This window comes from Oryza sativa, chromosome 12, assembly GCF_034140825.1.
Source record: "Oryza sativa Japonica Group chromosome 12, ASM3414082v1".
Taxonomy (NCBI): domain Eukaryota; kingdom Viridiplantae; phylum Streptophyta; class Magnoliopsida; order Poales; family Poaceae; genus Oryza; species Oryza sativa.
The window spans coordinates 3476908-3491724 of record NC_089046.1 but is presented as its reverse complement, the minus strand read 5'-3'; the positions used below and the strand labels follow the sequence as shown (position 1 = coordinate 3491724).

The following is a 14817-nucleotide window of genomic DNA, read 5'->3' as shown; positions in this document are numbered from 1 at the left end:
CTGTGTTTTGCAATCCTCTGTTTTACACTTACATTTCTATCAAAATCCTATGTTTTTCCTATTATTATGTTTTCTTAATCCTACGATTCAAAGGGGCCCTAAATAGGGCCTAATATGGGCCGCACGTGAGCAGGAACCTTTTAACTCCACGTGACGCGCAAATGCTGTTTCATAACGAACTGCTATGATAAAGTTACAGTAGCATATTGTTTATGGCATGCCACACAGTCCTGGGCTCGTTTGTTACACAGTCCTGGGCTCGTTTGTTACACATGAATTTTATAAGAATTCTGTATGTACTAATTAAACTTCTGTAAAAATCAATAAAAAAATATTTCTTTCGATGAAGTCCTACAACTATAGCCTTGTTTAGTTGCAAACTTTTTCTTCAAACTTATAACTTTTTCATCACATCAAAACTTTCCTACACACATAAACTTCCAACTTTTCCATCATATCGTTCTAATTTCAACTAAACTTCCAATTTTGGTGTAAACTAAACACACCCTATATTAAAAGAGTTTAGTAAAGAAAGCCGAATGTTTTTTTGGCACATAATACCATAAGTCTTTCTAAAGGAAGACGAAGCTAACAAATAGTACTCCCCTGTTCCACGCTTTGACATCTCCATCCATCGTCTGGATTTACTAACATCCATCCTATAAGGCCTTGTTTAGTTGTGAAAAATTTTTAGGTTTGGTTATCACAGTAGATATTTAGACACATATTTAAAGTATTAAACGTAGTCTAATAATAAAACAAATTACATATCCCATTAGGAAACTACGAAACGAATTTATTAAGTCTAATTAATCCATCATTAGCAAAATATTTACTGTAGCACCACATTCTCAAATCATAGCGCAATTAGGCTTAAAATATTCGTCTCACAATTTAAACGCAAACTGTGTAATTGACTTTTTTTTCACAGTTAATACTCCATGTGTCCAAATATTCGATGTGATGGGTGAAAAGTTTTTGTTTTGGGAACTAAACGAGGCCTAACAAGAAACATGAAAAAGAGGAAGCACATGCACAGTGGATTCGTGAGTTTATGCGGCAGCTAAGGCATTACACATCACATAGCCTTCCTATTATATGTTCCTAGTTATATTAGCTGTTACATTTGCCATAACAATAAATAAAAGGTCAAAAGGTTAGTACAGTTATTTAGCCTTAGCGTGCATATTATACAATGCAAAATCTGCACTCTAAAGACTACATCATGTACGTCATACCGAGCCCATTATAATTGGGGCTTCGGCTATCGGCTTATTACGTATAATAACCAACGAATGGGTGCGGCAAAATTTCATCCGGAGGCAGCTGCAACTCTCTCCCCTTCGTTGCACTCCTCTTTATCAAATTCCTCCATTAACTCGCGTTGTCGTTGTGTCACATCCCTGTACATCGTGAAGACGAAAGATGTCAGTTTATAGGAATGGGCAGGAAATTCTTTGATCAGTGTAATTATATAGCTCTAGTAGTCTAGTTTGAGAATGTATCATACGTTGGAACTCGGACGTTGAAGTGAATATACTGATTCCCATAGGCTGGGGAATTCCGTGCTTTTATTCCTGCAGTTTTTTAGTGAAAAATAAAATATGTTTATCACAACAGTGTACATAGTGAGTACTTTCTTCCAGCAGATATAATAGGGCAAAAACCAAATATATCATCTAACAAATCCAAGTATCTGTGCATAGGATTTCTAGCATGGCTCGAACAACCAACCTTTGCCCCTGAGGACAACCTTTTCTCCTGGTTGGGTACCTTGGCGAACCTGATCAGGAAATACCACAAACACGGTCATTGGTAAGCCATTGAAATAACTGGATTACATGGTTAGTGTCACGCAGCAAAAATGAAATCAATACCTTGACTGAAACGTTGCCCGTAAGGGTTGGTACTGTGACAGTTCCACCTAGTACAGCCTGAAAATCAAGCAGTTTTAGAACTATTAATCATAAAAGGAATATCTGCATAGACAGCAGAATTGGTCATCATGCGCTACATGATTTTCCTTTTTCCTAAAAGAGGTGTAGTTTACATAAAATGTATATGTAAAGACCTAAGTCATATATAATCATAACAGCATCAAACAGGGAAACCAAACAGAAAGAGTGGTGACCTGGGCAATGCTTATAATAGCGTCAACATGCACATGGTTGCCTTCTCTACGGAAGACAGGATCCTCTCTGATCTGTACTAGGAAAATGAATACAAAGTTCATTTGCAAAGAACTGATCAAACTGACATAAAGAGTTTGTATTTTGGAAAAAAAAAAAAGGAACCAAACCTTGATAGTAACATAGAGATCACCAGGTTTATTGCGCTCAACATCTGCACCACCCTTGCCAAAAACCTTCATAGTGTCATTGTCATCGATGCCTGGAAAAGATGTTCCATTTATGTCACACCCAAAATGCAAGTACTGCCATGCACACTCCAATATAAACGAATAACTTGAATATTTGAATAAGGAGACAAACATTGACAGAAAAGGCAAAAAGATTTAAGCAACGCATCTTATGGAGCAGTGGGATGATTTATTTTCTTCTAAAGTACCATCTTTCTTCTTGATATTATTAATTAGCTAGTGATTGAAATCTTAAAATGCAGATCTGCAATATGTCAAGTAGTACAGTTGGAAGCAACTGGTATGACCACACAAGTTTACATTTCTGCTGCTGGCGAAGCCAAACAAGCATATGCATAAATTTCACGTTATAATTACAAGGCAGGATTCACATGTCAATCATACAGATAAATTGGTATACTTGAATTTTTCTTACCAGCCATTATGTCGAGCTTGACTGATTTTTTCCCCTTCACTAGCTGTTCACCCTTGCATGTCTTGCAAAAATTCTTCAAGCAAATTATAGAATACAAAACAAGTCAGGCTCCTAGAATCAAACATCAACATAAGAGAGATAAACTCATTGAATATAAAGTTTTAGGATCACATGACTAATTTGTATCACAATTCATATTTCATACCTCTTGGCAATCGCATTAAGTTTTAGGATAGAATTACCATCCCAAATTATTTATAGTATCAAAGGCATTCCTTTAAATGCCAGCTACTTCCTCCGTTTCACAATTTAAGTCATTCTAGCATTTCCCACATTCATATTGATGTTAATGAATCTAGATAGATATATATGTCTAGATTCATTAACATCAATATGAATGTGGGAAATGCTAGAATGACTTACATTGTGAAACGGAGGAAGTAGATCTTTTTGTAACGAACAAAATACACTCATAGAAGTGATGTTTACCATTTTTCAGTGAAATCAGTGGCGGACCTTCCCTTGTGGCAAGGTGTGGCAGCTGCCATACCTATCTGCCAGCAGTAACTATCAACTAAACAACAACACTACTGACTGTTTCATTGGTGGTTACCGTGATGATGGGGGCAATAAGCACTAATCTTTTAGTATTAGTACTAGTACAAGCTAATACTGGTATGGTGGAGCAAGTTGTCATGTTGACCAAGTGATGATGCATCTGCATCGGTTGGAATTGTTCTTTAAGGAATTGAGCAAAAGTATAATTACTATTTGTTTAACGCTAACCACAAATATTTGGAGAATAATTTGGAATGGGAACATTTGGATGGCTCTAGGGGCTCTCACCTTCATGAATAAATCTTCACCTATATTGAAAACAGTAAATTATTTACTTATAGTTTTATTGGATATGCACACTAATTATTTTTATCATATACATTATATACTAATGTTTTGGTATGTTTGTGTTTTTTTATAAAAAAAATGTTTCGGTACTAAGTACATTTAGAAAGTTCGCCATAGCTATAATTTTGTGCTGGGTCCGCCACTGAGTGAAATTGTTGAACAAAGACAGCCATGACAGATGGGACTTTATTTATCATGAAGAACTATAGAATCTTCAAGAAACAAATAAATAAAAATATGTAATTAAAGCAGAAATGCACCTTCACAATTTTCCCACTTCCACCACACCTAGAACAAGTAGTTTCTATACTCATTATACCCCGCTGCATGAATATCTGCACTCAATGACAACATTTTGAAGGTTGTTAAAGTAAATATATAAATATCAATATGTGGCATACTCGGGGAAAAGATTGTCAAAGGATACATACCACACCAGCACCTCGACAGGCTTTACATGTTTGAGGTACAGTGCCAGGAGGAACACCACTTCCATCTGCATCAAACAAATGACAAGCTTAAGCCATAAAAACAAACAAATGGGGTGGACAAAGATAACCGACATGCCTGCATCAAAGAAGGAAAGAATAAACAAGTGGCACACATACTGCAAGTATCGCAGAAAACATCAGCCTCATATGCAATAGTTTTTCTGCAGCCTTGGACGGCTTCCATGAATGATAGTTTGATTGGAACCTATATTTGGGGAAAAAAAGAGAAAAAAGTAAGCTTCCAATAATCAATTCTTTGTCATTAAACAAATCATTTAATGAACAACAATAGAACCTTGACATCTCGACCTCCTCTCATGGCAAAAGGATTATCAAACATCTGGTTGACATGGCAAAATGAAAACTATCAGGCATTTATAAAATAGAGGTTGTACAGAAGTAATTACGGAGTACACACTTAGAGAACTGGAAAGAGATCAGAAATTTTTGCCAAATATAGATAATGAATTTGAAAGTTCGTTGGATCATGTTTGGTCCTCCAAATAAAAGGCTATCATTGATAACTAGTTAACCACTATAACATCAAAGTACTAGTTCTTTACATGTTCACAACTTCACATTATTTAATCATAGACCTTGTGTTGAAGAAACAAAGGAACTACATTAGATTTTTCAAATTCCACTGCCCATAGTGCAATGTTTTCAACATAACCTCTATAAAGTTTTTCCCATTCCCCTTGTGTTTTGAAGCCCCAAAGTACCAGGTAATCAATCAGGCATATCACAACATATTTTATCCTGCAAATTATGGGCCTCATGCATGGTTTCAAGATAGAGTGAAGTCACATTGAAAACCTTCAGGTTTTTCAGATACTAAATAAAAATAGGAATGTCTAACTCTTACATCACCAAAAATGTCACCAAATGGATGACTCCCAGAAAAATCATCGGGGCCACCACCTGACGCTTGGCGCTCATAAGCTTCTGCTCCAAGCTGAAACAAAACAGTCATAATGAAAGAAAATCCAGTTGGATAATCGATCGAAAGTGAAAACCACAAATCACATATTTCATTATTTATGGCAGTATTAAGGCTCCATTTGGCATTTAGGTGGATTATCATAATCCTGTTTGGTGCAACTGCATTTAAATATTTTGTTGTTTGGTTAACAGCTTTCCTTCATTGATTTATAAAATAAATTACCATGAAGCTAGATTTATGTTCCTAGAGCAACTTAAAAAGATAAGCACATGCAGAGTAAAGCATGTTATTATGATATTATCATAGTCATAGGAAATAGTTTATAACCTGGTCGTATGTTTCACGCTTATCATCATCCTTCAAAACCTGAGATAAGCACAACGAATAGCACCTTTAAAATAAGAATGTCCTATTGTTAATCAAATGAAAAATAAATATTCATAACCAGGACTCTATACCTCGTAGGCATGCTGAACTTCTTGAAATTTCTTTTCTGCATCAGCATCTTCTTTATTAGTATCAGGATGGAATTTCTTTGCGAGCTGGGGAAGCATAATCAGTTTAGTTAAAACTTTGAGTAAAAAATAAAGGGAAATGTAGAGAAACAGACAAAAATATACCTAGCAAACACAGGTTATTGAGAATAACGTATAGCAAGCAAAGCATTCAATAAATGCCTGACCACTCAATAAGAATTAAGAAATATTACTGCAATATGATTTCAGGACACATTCTCCTGTGAGTGAGGGATATCTTCTCCCATAAGCCCCATCATCTGAGCCTCTTCAGGAAGTAACCTTTTCTTTATTTATAAAAACCTTTGGATGTAGAAATAAATAAAACACTGACTGTAAATTGAGTATTTGTGTGAATGTAACAACTAACCTAATGGTCTATTCAAATAATATGATTATGAATTACATACCTCTCAGGACAACAATCTAATAAAACATTGAGAGGGTAATATCTAGATTTTCTAATCAATAGACAACATCCTAAAAGTTCTGGATCTTAGTATGAAGTCAAGAGAAGGATCAAGTGTTTCCTCTTCATTCTTGCCATGCTCGCTAAATCCACAGGTGGCATGGGCATAGCATGCCGATAAATGAGCAAATACACAATTCAAGAAACAAAAAGTTGGATACAATATTTAGTTTCTTGAAAACACCATGCAACTACATACACAGCTCTTGCTCCATAGAGGCTTAGAAGTTAGAACACACATAATCTAGGAGATAGAGCAAACCTCTATGGTCTGTACAGCTGGAAACTGGCATGCAAATGCCCATGACTGCCTGCCTAATCTACTATGCAGAAGCCCTTAAAATTTAAAACTGGGTATGACCATCCCATGCTGTCATATTCAAATGGTGCTGGACAGCCAGTAAACACTAGAAACAGTTCAGAAAGCCATAGGGAAGATAACAGCTTTCCCCTGCTAATATGAAGTTTAAGAGTTCCAGCACTACACAATTCTCGAGCACTGTAGTCAAGATTGTAGATCAGAAAAATTAAGTGTAAGCATACGGTGGAATGCCAAACAACACATTATACTTCTCTATATATTTGGCTTAGAATTTAGACCATAGTTCACATTCAATACTCTCATACAAACATTCAGGAATTATACAGGAGCAGGACCCTCCAAAAATTCAATCAAATCAAATCTAGAGTAATCAATATCGCATTACCTTAACCAAGAAAAAGTAAAGTATATATATACCAGATAATATGCCTTCTTTATGTCTGATGCAGATGCATCTTTGTTCACTCCAAGAACATCATAGTAATCCCTTGCATTCATTCCCCTTGTGGCTAAAATCATACAAACAAAATCAATTATCATAAAGAAAAACAGAATGAACATAGAACTTTGCCAAAATAACAAAATCAGACAAAAAGAATAAAGGAATCATGCTAGCATTTCAAAAATCAAATACAGTGCAGTTTTTACAAATCAGAGATTTTATTACACAAGCATCGCGTCTGAGAGCCTTGAATAGGCACAGCTACATTTTTTTAACCGGAAAAAGCACAAATACATTGACAGGGAAATGGCAAAAAGAACAAATAAATATGGCATCCATCTTATAAATTTGTATATCCATCATGGATGAGTTTTGTTCGTTTATTCAGACAAATGGCATTAGCCAACTATCACAAATATTAGCATCAGCAATGGCCCCATTCATAGTAAAAACAAAAATAAAAAAAGTGACAACAATCGCTCTTTTATATAATCATAGTAAAGTGAAATAAGAGTGAACAAACCTGCCATTCATTGATTGAAACATTATCAACAAGTCAGTGGGAACTTGACAATACAACATATGTGTAGTACTGTTAATACATCTACTGAACTTTTTTGTATAGATCATGTAGTACATATTGACTACTCCCTCCGTTTCACAATGTAAGACTTTCTAGCATTGCTCATATACATATAGATGTTAATGAATCTAAACACATACATATGTCTAGATTCATTAACATCTAAATGAATGTGGGCAATGCTAAAAAGTCTTACATTGTGAAACAGAGGAAGTACATAACATATCGTGCAGATACGAATGACTTAGTAAGTTAGCATAGACATAGTGACCCGATAAAAGCTTCAAAGTTCCTTTTTTTTTTACCGACTAAAGCTAAATATTAACAAGACCTAGAAAGATAGCAACCACGCACACTAACACAAATAAAAAATATAGCATTAAATTTTGGTCTGGAGTTATAACTTTCCACTCTAATAAAAATTGGCTGTAACAAAAATGAATCTCGCCAACCTCAAATGGCTTACTGTTATGAATCCTAGTACGGAAACCACGACAGTATCTGCAACAGAGCATCAAAACCACCAGAGAACATACCATGGAACGACCTGGTAGGGCACCACCAGCTCGCGCTCCTCCTCTCCCTCCCTGTCCAATCAATCCCAATCCAACCGGATCAGCAACACACCAAAAACAATCAACACGTATTCAATTCACCACGCCCGAAATGCGTGGGGCTCGTGAGAGAGTTCGACTCACCTGGATAGGGAGCCCGCGACGAAGCGATGCCCCACGCCGACGAGGCGGCCGCGAGGTGGCGGGAGAACATCTCGAGCTGTCAGCAAGGAGGCAAAGGGGATGGTTAGCCTTGAGCGAGCCGGGGATCCGGATGGAAGAGGAGGAGGAGGAGGAGGGGAGGGGCGAACTCACCGTCGAGGTGGAGGTTGCCGCGGCGGCGAGCCTGGAGGCGGCGGCGCGCGCCATGGCGGCAGAGGAGGCGGCGGTGAAACCCTACTTGGTGGGGAGGGGGAGAAGGGAGGGCGGTTGGTTGGGTCCCACGGCAAAGTGGGAGGACGAGGGTTTTAGGTCTTTCGCACGTGTCGGAAAATTGCACCGATTTTTATCAACTTATAATAATAGTATTGATTACTTAATTATATTAACACACATTTCTTTCTTTCTGCTGTTTTTATATGGTGTATATATATGTAAACTTTATGGATTTTGATCGGTGGAAGTAAAATTATGAATGTATTTAGGGCATCCACAATATGGTGTAAAAGTAGTTCATAAGCAATAGAATATTCCATTCAGCCACCTATTACCATTGTGCAACTAGTCCATATAGAAAAAATAACAAAAGGTATCTATATGCATATGGACTACCCATATGGAATAAATTATATTATCTATCTCTACTCCTCTCTCTTCTCCTAATGATACCTCGTTTCCATATACATTGTGGAGATTGTCATAGATAAAAACTATTTATGTGGGTTTCATCTATATGGATCACTTTGCCATATATATTGGTGATGCCCTTAGTTCTTGTTATGCTAAAAAAAAGTTATAGTTGAAAGTGCTTTCATACAATATTAGTCATTTGGAATAAGTCTATTTTACCTCCCTCATCTCTTGTTCTAGGTTGAAATTGCATCCCTCAGCCATAAAAACCGGTATAACGCATCCCCTATCTTTCAAAACCGATATAAATAGAATCCTTCGGTGGTTTGAAAAGTGGTTTTTGCAGATAGGACCCACATATCAGTGCGATATGGGAAACCGTATACAATGGGCCCAGCATGTCAGTGACACATGGGAAAAAAATGTACAGCCAGTTACCTTTCACGAGTAGCTGCTCGACAACAGCAATCCAACGTTCGCAGCTGAGTTCATGTGCCTCTCTGCCCTACGTGCGTGCCATTCACGTAGATGTGTCGATGGTCGTCCCGCGAGCTGACTTGCGTGAGGAGGCAACGCTCGGTGGTGACTAGGCCTCGACGTAAAAGGTGAGGGAGGAAGATAGGGAGTTTGCGGACACGGCGGCGGCACCGCGGATCTGTTCTCGCGAGAAGGTGGTGGAGGACACAGCGAGCTCCTCCCCGCGCACGGGCAGCCGGCAACACCTCCCCCGCGGCCCGCTAGCGGCACTATCGGCAATCTCCTTCCTGTGCGCACATTGTGGCTGACCGGCGAGCTCCTCCCTGCATGCAGCTGTGAGGTGAGAGAGGGGAAAGGTGAGGAAGAAGATATGATGGAGTAGGTCACTGACAGATGGGGTCTACAAGATAACTCAGGCATTCAACGAGGTCAAAGCTGCCACATCAGAAAACAACCTCCCGAACCGCCAAAAGAGGCGATATACACCGGTTTTTAAAGACGAGGGATACATTATACCCGGTTTTACGGTCAAGGGATGCGATTCAACAAGAAACAAGAGTTGAAGGACGCAAAATAGTTTATTCTCTCAAGTTAACATGATTATACTAGGCCCGAAACAGTATTTTAGTGAACTGGGCCGGCCCAGGCTAGCCCAAAGCTCTACACGTCCTAACTCCAAGCCATCCAGTCCGTTCACTCCCTTCGCACACGAATCTCAAAGCGGACAGCCACACACCCCTCACAGGCGAGCTCGGTCGGAGCGGCGGCGGCGGCGGCGGCGAACCGACCCTACCTTGCCGGCGGCGAGCGGCGGCGGCGGATGGGCATGGAGGCGAGGAGGAAGATGAGGTTCGCGATGGTGTGCTCGTCGAACATGAACCGGAGCATGGAGGCGCACTCGCTGCTCGGCCGCGCGGGGCTCGACGTCGCCTCCTACGGCACCGGCACCCACGTCAAGCTCCCCGGCCCTTCCCTCCACGAGCCCAACGTCTACGACTTCGGCACCCCCTACAACGTCATCTACGACGACCTCCGCCGCAAGGACCCCGACCTGTCCGTCCTACTGCTCTTTTCCCTTCTTGATTCTGTGTTCTTTCCGGGGGCTCTTGGTGGTGGCACTGGAGAAGGCAGGATCTCCTTTTTAGAGTCGATTTCGAATTTATGAGTTATTTGTGGTGATTTGGTTGGTGTTGGCGGAAATCTGGGATGGTCATGATGGGAACAGATAGCTGTTGTCTTGCAATTTGGGGGTTTTGTTCTAAATGTATTGCTCCTTAGGGCTTAGATAACTCTTCACAATATTTGATTTTGCGATATGCGATCCTTGTTGATTTGCGGAAATGGCAGAAAAGTTTCTTATTAATGCATTATTATGTGGTGTGCCATTCAGGTACAAGAGGAACGGCCTGCTGCCAATGCTGAAGAGGAACACCTCAGTCAAGCTGGCGCCGCAGAGGTGGCAGGACAATGCCGGCGATGGGCTGTTTGATGTGATATTCAGCTTTGAGGAGAGGGTCTTCGACTTAATCGTCGATGGTAATCAACTGATAACAATTAACAATAGGGGCAAGTTTTTTCGGTCTATCAAATGCATCACAGTAACAGTTGTAGTATCCATATACTAGTATTTACGTGGATATGTAATCATTCACTAAGATGGGCTAGTATGTTTTTTTTCTCTTTTTGCTGCAGATATGCATAACCGTGAGCAAAGGATGCTAAAGAACGCGCTGATAATCAATATGGATGTGAAAGATAACCATGAAGAAGCTGGTGTTGGTGCAAAGCTTGCTTTAGATTTGTGTCAGAAGGTATAAGTACCATAACATATATATAGCTCATAAAGCTACTCCTTCGATTATGTTGTTTACCTATTGATCTAGTTAATCTTGTTGTTTGCTACTGATATTAATGAAGTGATTTGTGTTCGGCAGCCCAGCCTCTTGGATCAACACATGCTAGATGGGTTGGGCTGGGTCTTTGTATGTGTCAAATACAAAATTAGAGAGCAGTGTTAGATAAAAACAAACTAATGTCAATCAGTATGTCTCCTTTGTCAAATTTCCAGAGAAAAAATAGCATCTTGTACTGCCCTACATTTATAACACAATGGTGCATCATTAATTAATTTGGGAACCTGCCAAGATCACTAATTTTCTGGATGCACTATGCTATAGCATAGCCTTATGTAGTGTACCTCATCCGCAGTCTCATCCGCAGTCTCTAGACTGGGAGCACATGCAAATCATTACCCCAATATCGAGGGTTGGTGAATTATCTCTAGAATAGGGAACACATGCAAATTAATACCACATTCAGGGTTGTGAATGTCTCTAGTTGGTTATTATCTTAAGGCTTAAGAAGCTCACTGCAGGCCTACTACTGCCTCACATCTCATATCATGCAAGACAATATGGCACAAATTTCTCACATGTACTATGTACCTGTGTCTTACTAATTTTCACAACGATGAGCTACTACACATGCATGGCTTCAGTTGAGAAAGATATATATCGGGGAGGCTCAAATTCTACTTGATGTGAAGATGAAGATGAAGCCCAAATCAAAACGTTTAGATGCTAGGATCAAGTTTTTACCAGAAATGTTGTTCGTTCTGAGTTGTGGCTTACAAGGATTGCTTTGAAATTTACTACTTTTCAGCCAATTTACATTGCAAACACAAAGTTCATAACCTACAAAGGTTCAGTTAGTTGAGTCCAACAAGTCTATTTACTTGGTTTGTGCCGAATCTAGTAACTAGGATTGAAATTGTTGGCACTAAAGGGTGTCTTTGTATACTCAAAGGGCTTAATGTAAGTGGTTCACTGCCACGTCAAGAATATTCTGCCAATAGATTGTATTCCTTGTTTCCACATCGGCGACAAATTTGGCCTTCAATAACATCCTTGTGCTCCCTTCAAATCATAGGCCATGTGGACAAGCCCAATTGAATTCCCTTATTATTCTCAGTGATTGTGTTTGCTGGGTTCTATACTTCTGTGATTGCTATTTTTGTGGATTGACATGCTCAAATTTGTGTTTGTAGAATATTAAATGCTTGCATATTACTTTTTCAGTCAAATATCTACATTCTGATCTTTTGACTTTCTGTTGGGAAGTGACAAATGACCGCCGCTCAGTTGGATAGCGATGTTTCTCAAATGCTACCCACCCATGTTTGACTCCCGACTAGGTGTTCCCTGTTGATGGTTGCTTCTCCCTATTAAAAAAGATAGCTAGTTCCTCCAAGCTGTTCCTTTTATTTTCTATAGCCGAGTGCTGCTCGGGTGGCTAGCTGCGACCTATTTTCTTGCCCACTCGGGTTCGATCCTTGACCCTAATGTGTTTCGCGTTGCTTCCTCCCATAAAAAGAGAACTGCTACTTCTGTTTTTTTTCCTACTCTGTTCGAAAGTTGACAAAGTCGCTGGTAAGTGTGTTCTAGGAATAAAGACAGGGTAACCTTGTTTACTCATATATTTAGATGGTCAATCACTTATATAGTATAATGAACTTTGAACCTCCAAGTTGCTCTAAATTAACATAGAAAAAGTCCCCATGAATATTCTCATTGTGGTGAAAACCATGTATGGACTATGGAGCAAATCTAACACTCACCATAAAGAACTTTCCATTTCATAAAAGATGATGAAGTGTATTTTGATGTTTCTTTGTGTGTGGTATACTTTCCTAAAACAAGTTTAGTTATATGATTCTTCTTTGCTTTCTTGGACCTGTATGCTATCCACATCTGTTTCTTGAATGCGTTACATAACATCTGCATATTACTAATTAACCATTGTCTCAATAGCTATCTCATATCTGATGGTATGATTATGTTGTAAATGAATTTTGACATCAATCTGCACACTAGCAATCCATTGTGTGAAAGTAGAATTTGATCTATATATTACTATTGTTTTCTCATTATGCTTCTCTTCAGTAGTTCCTACTACAATATTTTTTTTACCTTAGTTTGTGCGGGCTAGACTGGTAAAAGGATTCACTTCTGTAAAGTGGGACTATTGAAATATTTGAAATGAGATAATGTACTTGGTGAACCACGAGAAGTTAATTCATATATTGCTTCCTTTTTCAGCTTGAAGGGGCAGATGAAGATTGGGAGGAAATTATTGATGACCTGATTATTACATTTGAGAAGCAGCACAAGCGGAAGCTCACATACAACATGGCATTTTACTAACTTCTGTAGTTCATCGTGCGGATTATACAGAGGCAGCAGAATCATTCTTAAATTAACTCGATCGTGTGGATGGCTGGTAGCTTGGCATGCAGGGAAATGTACAAAAACTGAGGTACCAACTGGATCCAAGTGTGGTTCCTGTTCCATGCCAACAAATGGGGGAAGATGTGTGAAACTTGATTAAAGAAAATATGTTCTGCGTTGAGTCGCTCGATTGTTGTTAGAGGATAATTGGATATTCAGATGTTGATCTTGAAGCTACCCATCATCTCAAAACCATGCAGCACCGAATGTTACTCATTTGCTTTAGTGGCTGCCTAAAATTCATGGTGAGCCTGATGAATGGTACAGTACATGTTAATGAATTGGCCTATCAGTACAGTACAGTAAGATTCAGAAGGTGAACGAGGCAGACAGTGACCAAAACCATGAATTTCAGTGGTGATGGCTTTCAAAATATAGCTAGAAATGCATTATATTTTTCAACCGTCTTCATCGAAACATTTTCTCGTATGTTGACATGAGGTCAATGTCATCCCTGGGTTAGTAACATTTTGTTTGGTTCTTCGTTTTTGACCGGTCAGGGGTGCTATTCGCAAGGCGATGAATCATCTGCCGGTGCCAGAATCCTGTGGGATGACGAGAGGTCTGACTTTCCCAGTGCTGTTTCGTTCCACGGTCAGGTGGCTGTCACTCACTTTCAAGTTGGTTTTTTTTTTTGCTATAAATTTTGCCGTTTTCTGCCGTACCAGTTCGGCCGTCATAGTACGGGCTCACTACCTGTCTAGCTCAGTGTTCTGAATATTACTGTGAATATTGACCTCCTTAATTCTTTTTTGTTCTTTTTCTTCTCTCTCTCTTCTTTTGCTGAAAGGAAAGCCTTCTAGAGGTCTACTTCCCCGTAAAAAAAAATTAGGATGGGATGTGACACATTATACTACTACGAATCTGGACTTATCTTTGTCCAGATTTGTTGTATTATAATATATCACGTGTGAGATAGGGGGAGTAAGTGATAACTCAGTTGAATGCAGAATTGTTAGTGGAGATTAATTGGGTCCAGGAGATGGAACTTAGCTCCATCTTGTCATGTACTCCATCAAATGTATATTGTTGGTCTATTACTTTGTTTAATGCTTCCTCGGGGCATGGAGTAATTATAGGCCCTGTTTAGGCCTTGTTTAGTCCCTATTTTTTTTAAAAAAACGCTACATTAAAATTTTGGATACATGCATGTAGCATTAAATATAGATAAAATAAAAAACTAATTGCACAGTTAGGGGGAAAATCGTGAGACGAATCTTTTGAGCCTAATTAGTCCATGATTAG

The 14817-nt window shown here is 39.0% G+C and overlaps 2 protein-coding genes across 2 annotated transcripts; one reads left to right on the top strand and one right to left on the bottom strand.

The window, feature by feature from the left end:
- Positions 1-1051: 1051 nt before the first annotated feature.
- LOC4351608 (chaperone protein dnaJ GFA2, mitochondrial) lies at positions 1052-8462 on the bottom strand. The gene is made up of 18 exons (XM_015762814.3): positions 8336-8462; positions 8165-8240; positions 8003-8053; positions 6859-6950; positions 5594-5677; positions 5463-5501; positions 5058-5147; positions 4488-4532; positions 4310-4397; positions 4133-4197; positions 3962-4036; positions 2796-2868; positions 2300-2391; positions 2132-2203; positions 1878-1934; positions 1735-1783; positions 1511-1577; positions 1052-1403 (listed from the first exon to the last, which is right to left on the bottom strand). The coding sequence occupies exons 1-18, from the start codon at positions 8387-8389 to the stop codon at positions 1313-1315; spliced, it is 1260 nt and encodes a 419-aa protein (XP_015618300.1). The 5' UTR covers positions 8390-8462; the 3' UTR covers positions 1052-1312.
- Positions 8463-9990: 1528 nt separating this feature from the next.
- Positions 9991-13853, top strand: LOC4351607 (uncharacterized). Its single transcript, XM_015763040.3, has 4 exons — positions 9991-10339; positions 10677-10822; positions 10979-11097; positions 13384-13853. The coding sequence occupies exons 1-4, from the start codon at positions 10107-10109 to the stop codon at positions 13486-13488; spliced, it is 603 nt and encodes a 200-aa protein (XP_015618526.1). The 5' UTR covers positions 9991-10106; the 3' UTR covers positions 13489-13853.
- Positions 13854-14817: the final 964 nt, after the last annotated feature.

Bases quoted from the DNA above. Each gene is read 5' to 3' on its own strand.
- LOC4351608 (XM_015762814.3), bottom strand. From the start codon at position 8,389: ATGGCGCGCGCCGCCGCCTCCAGGCTCGCCGCCGCGGCAACCTCCACC. The intron at 5,148-5,462 runs GTTATAAACTAT...GTTTTGTTTCAG, and splicing joins AGCGTGAAACATACGACCAG to CTTGGAGCAGAAGCTTATGA. The intron at 4,398-4,487 runs GTTCTATTGTTG...CCCCAAATATAG, and splicing joins GAGGAGGTCGAGATGTCAAG to GTTCCAATCAAACTATCATT.
- LOC4351607 (XM_015763040.3), top strand. From the start codon at position 10,107: ATGGGCATGGAGGCGAGGAGGAAGATGAGGTTCGCGATGGTGTGCTCG. The intron at 10,823-10,978 runs GTAATCAACTGA...TTTTTGCTGCAG, and splicing joins CTTCGACTTAATCGTCGATG to ATATGCATAACCGTGAGCAA. The intron at 11,098-13,383 runs GTATAAGTACCA...TTCCTTTTTCAG, and splicing joins CTTTAGATTTGTGTCAGAAG to CTTGAAGGGGCAGATGAAGA.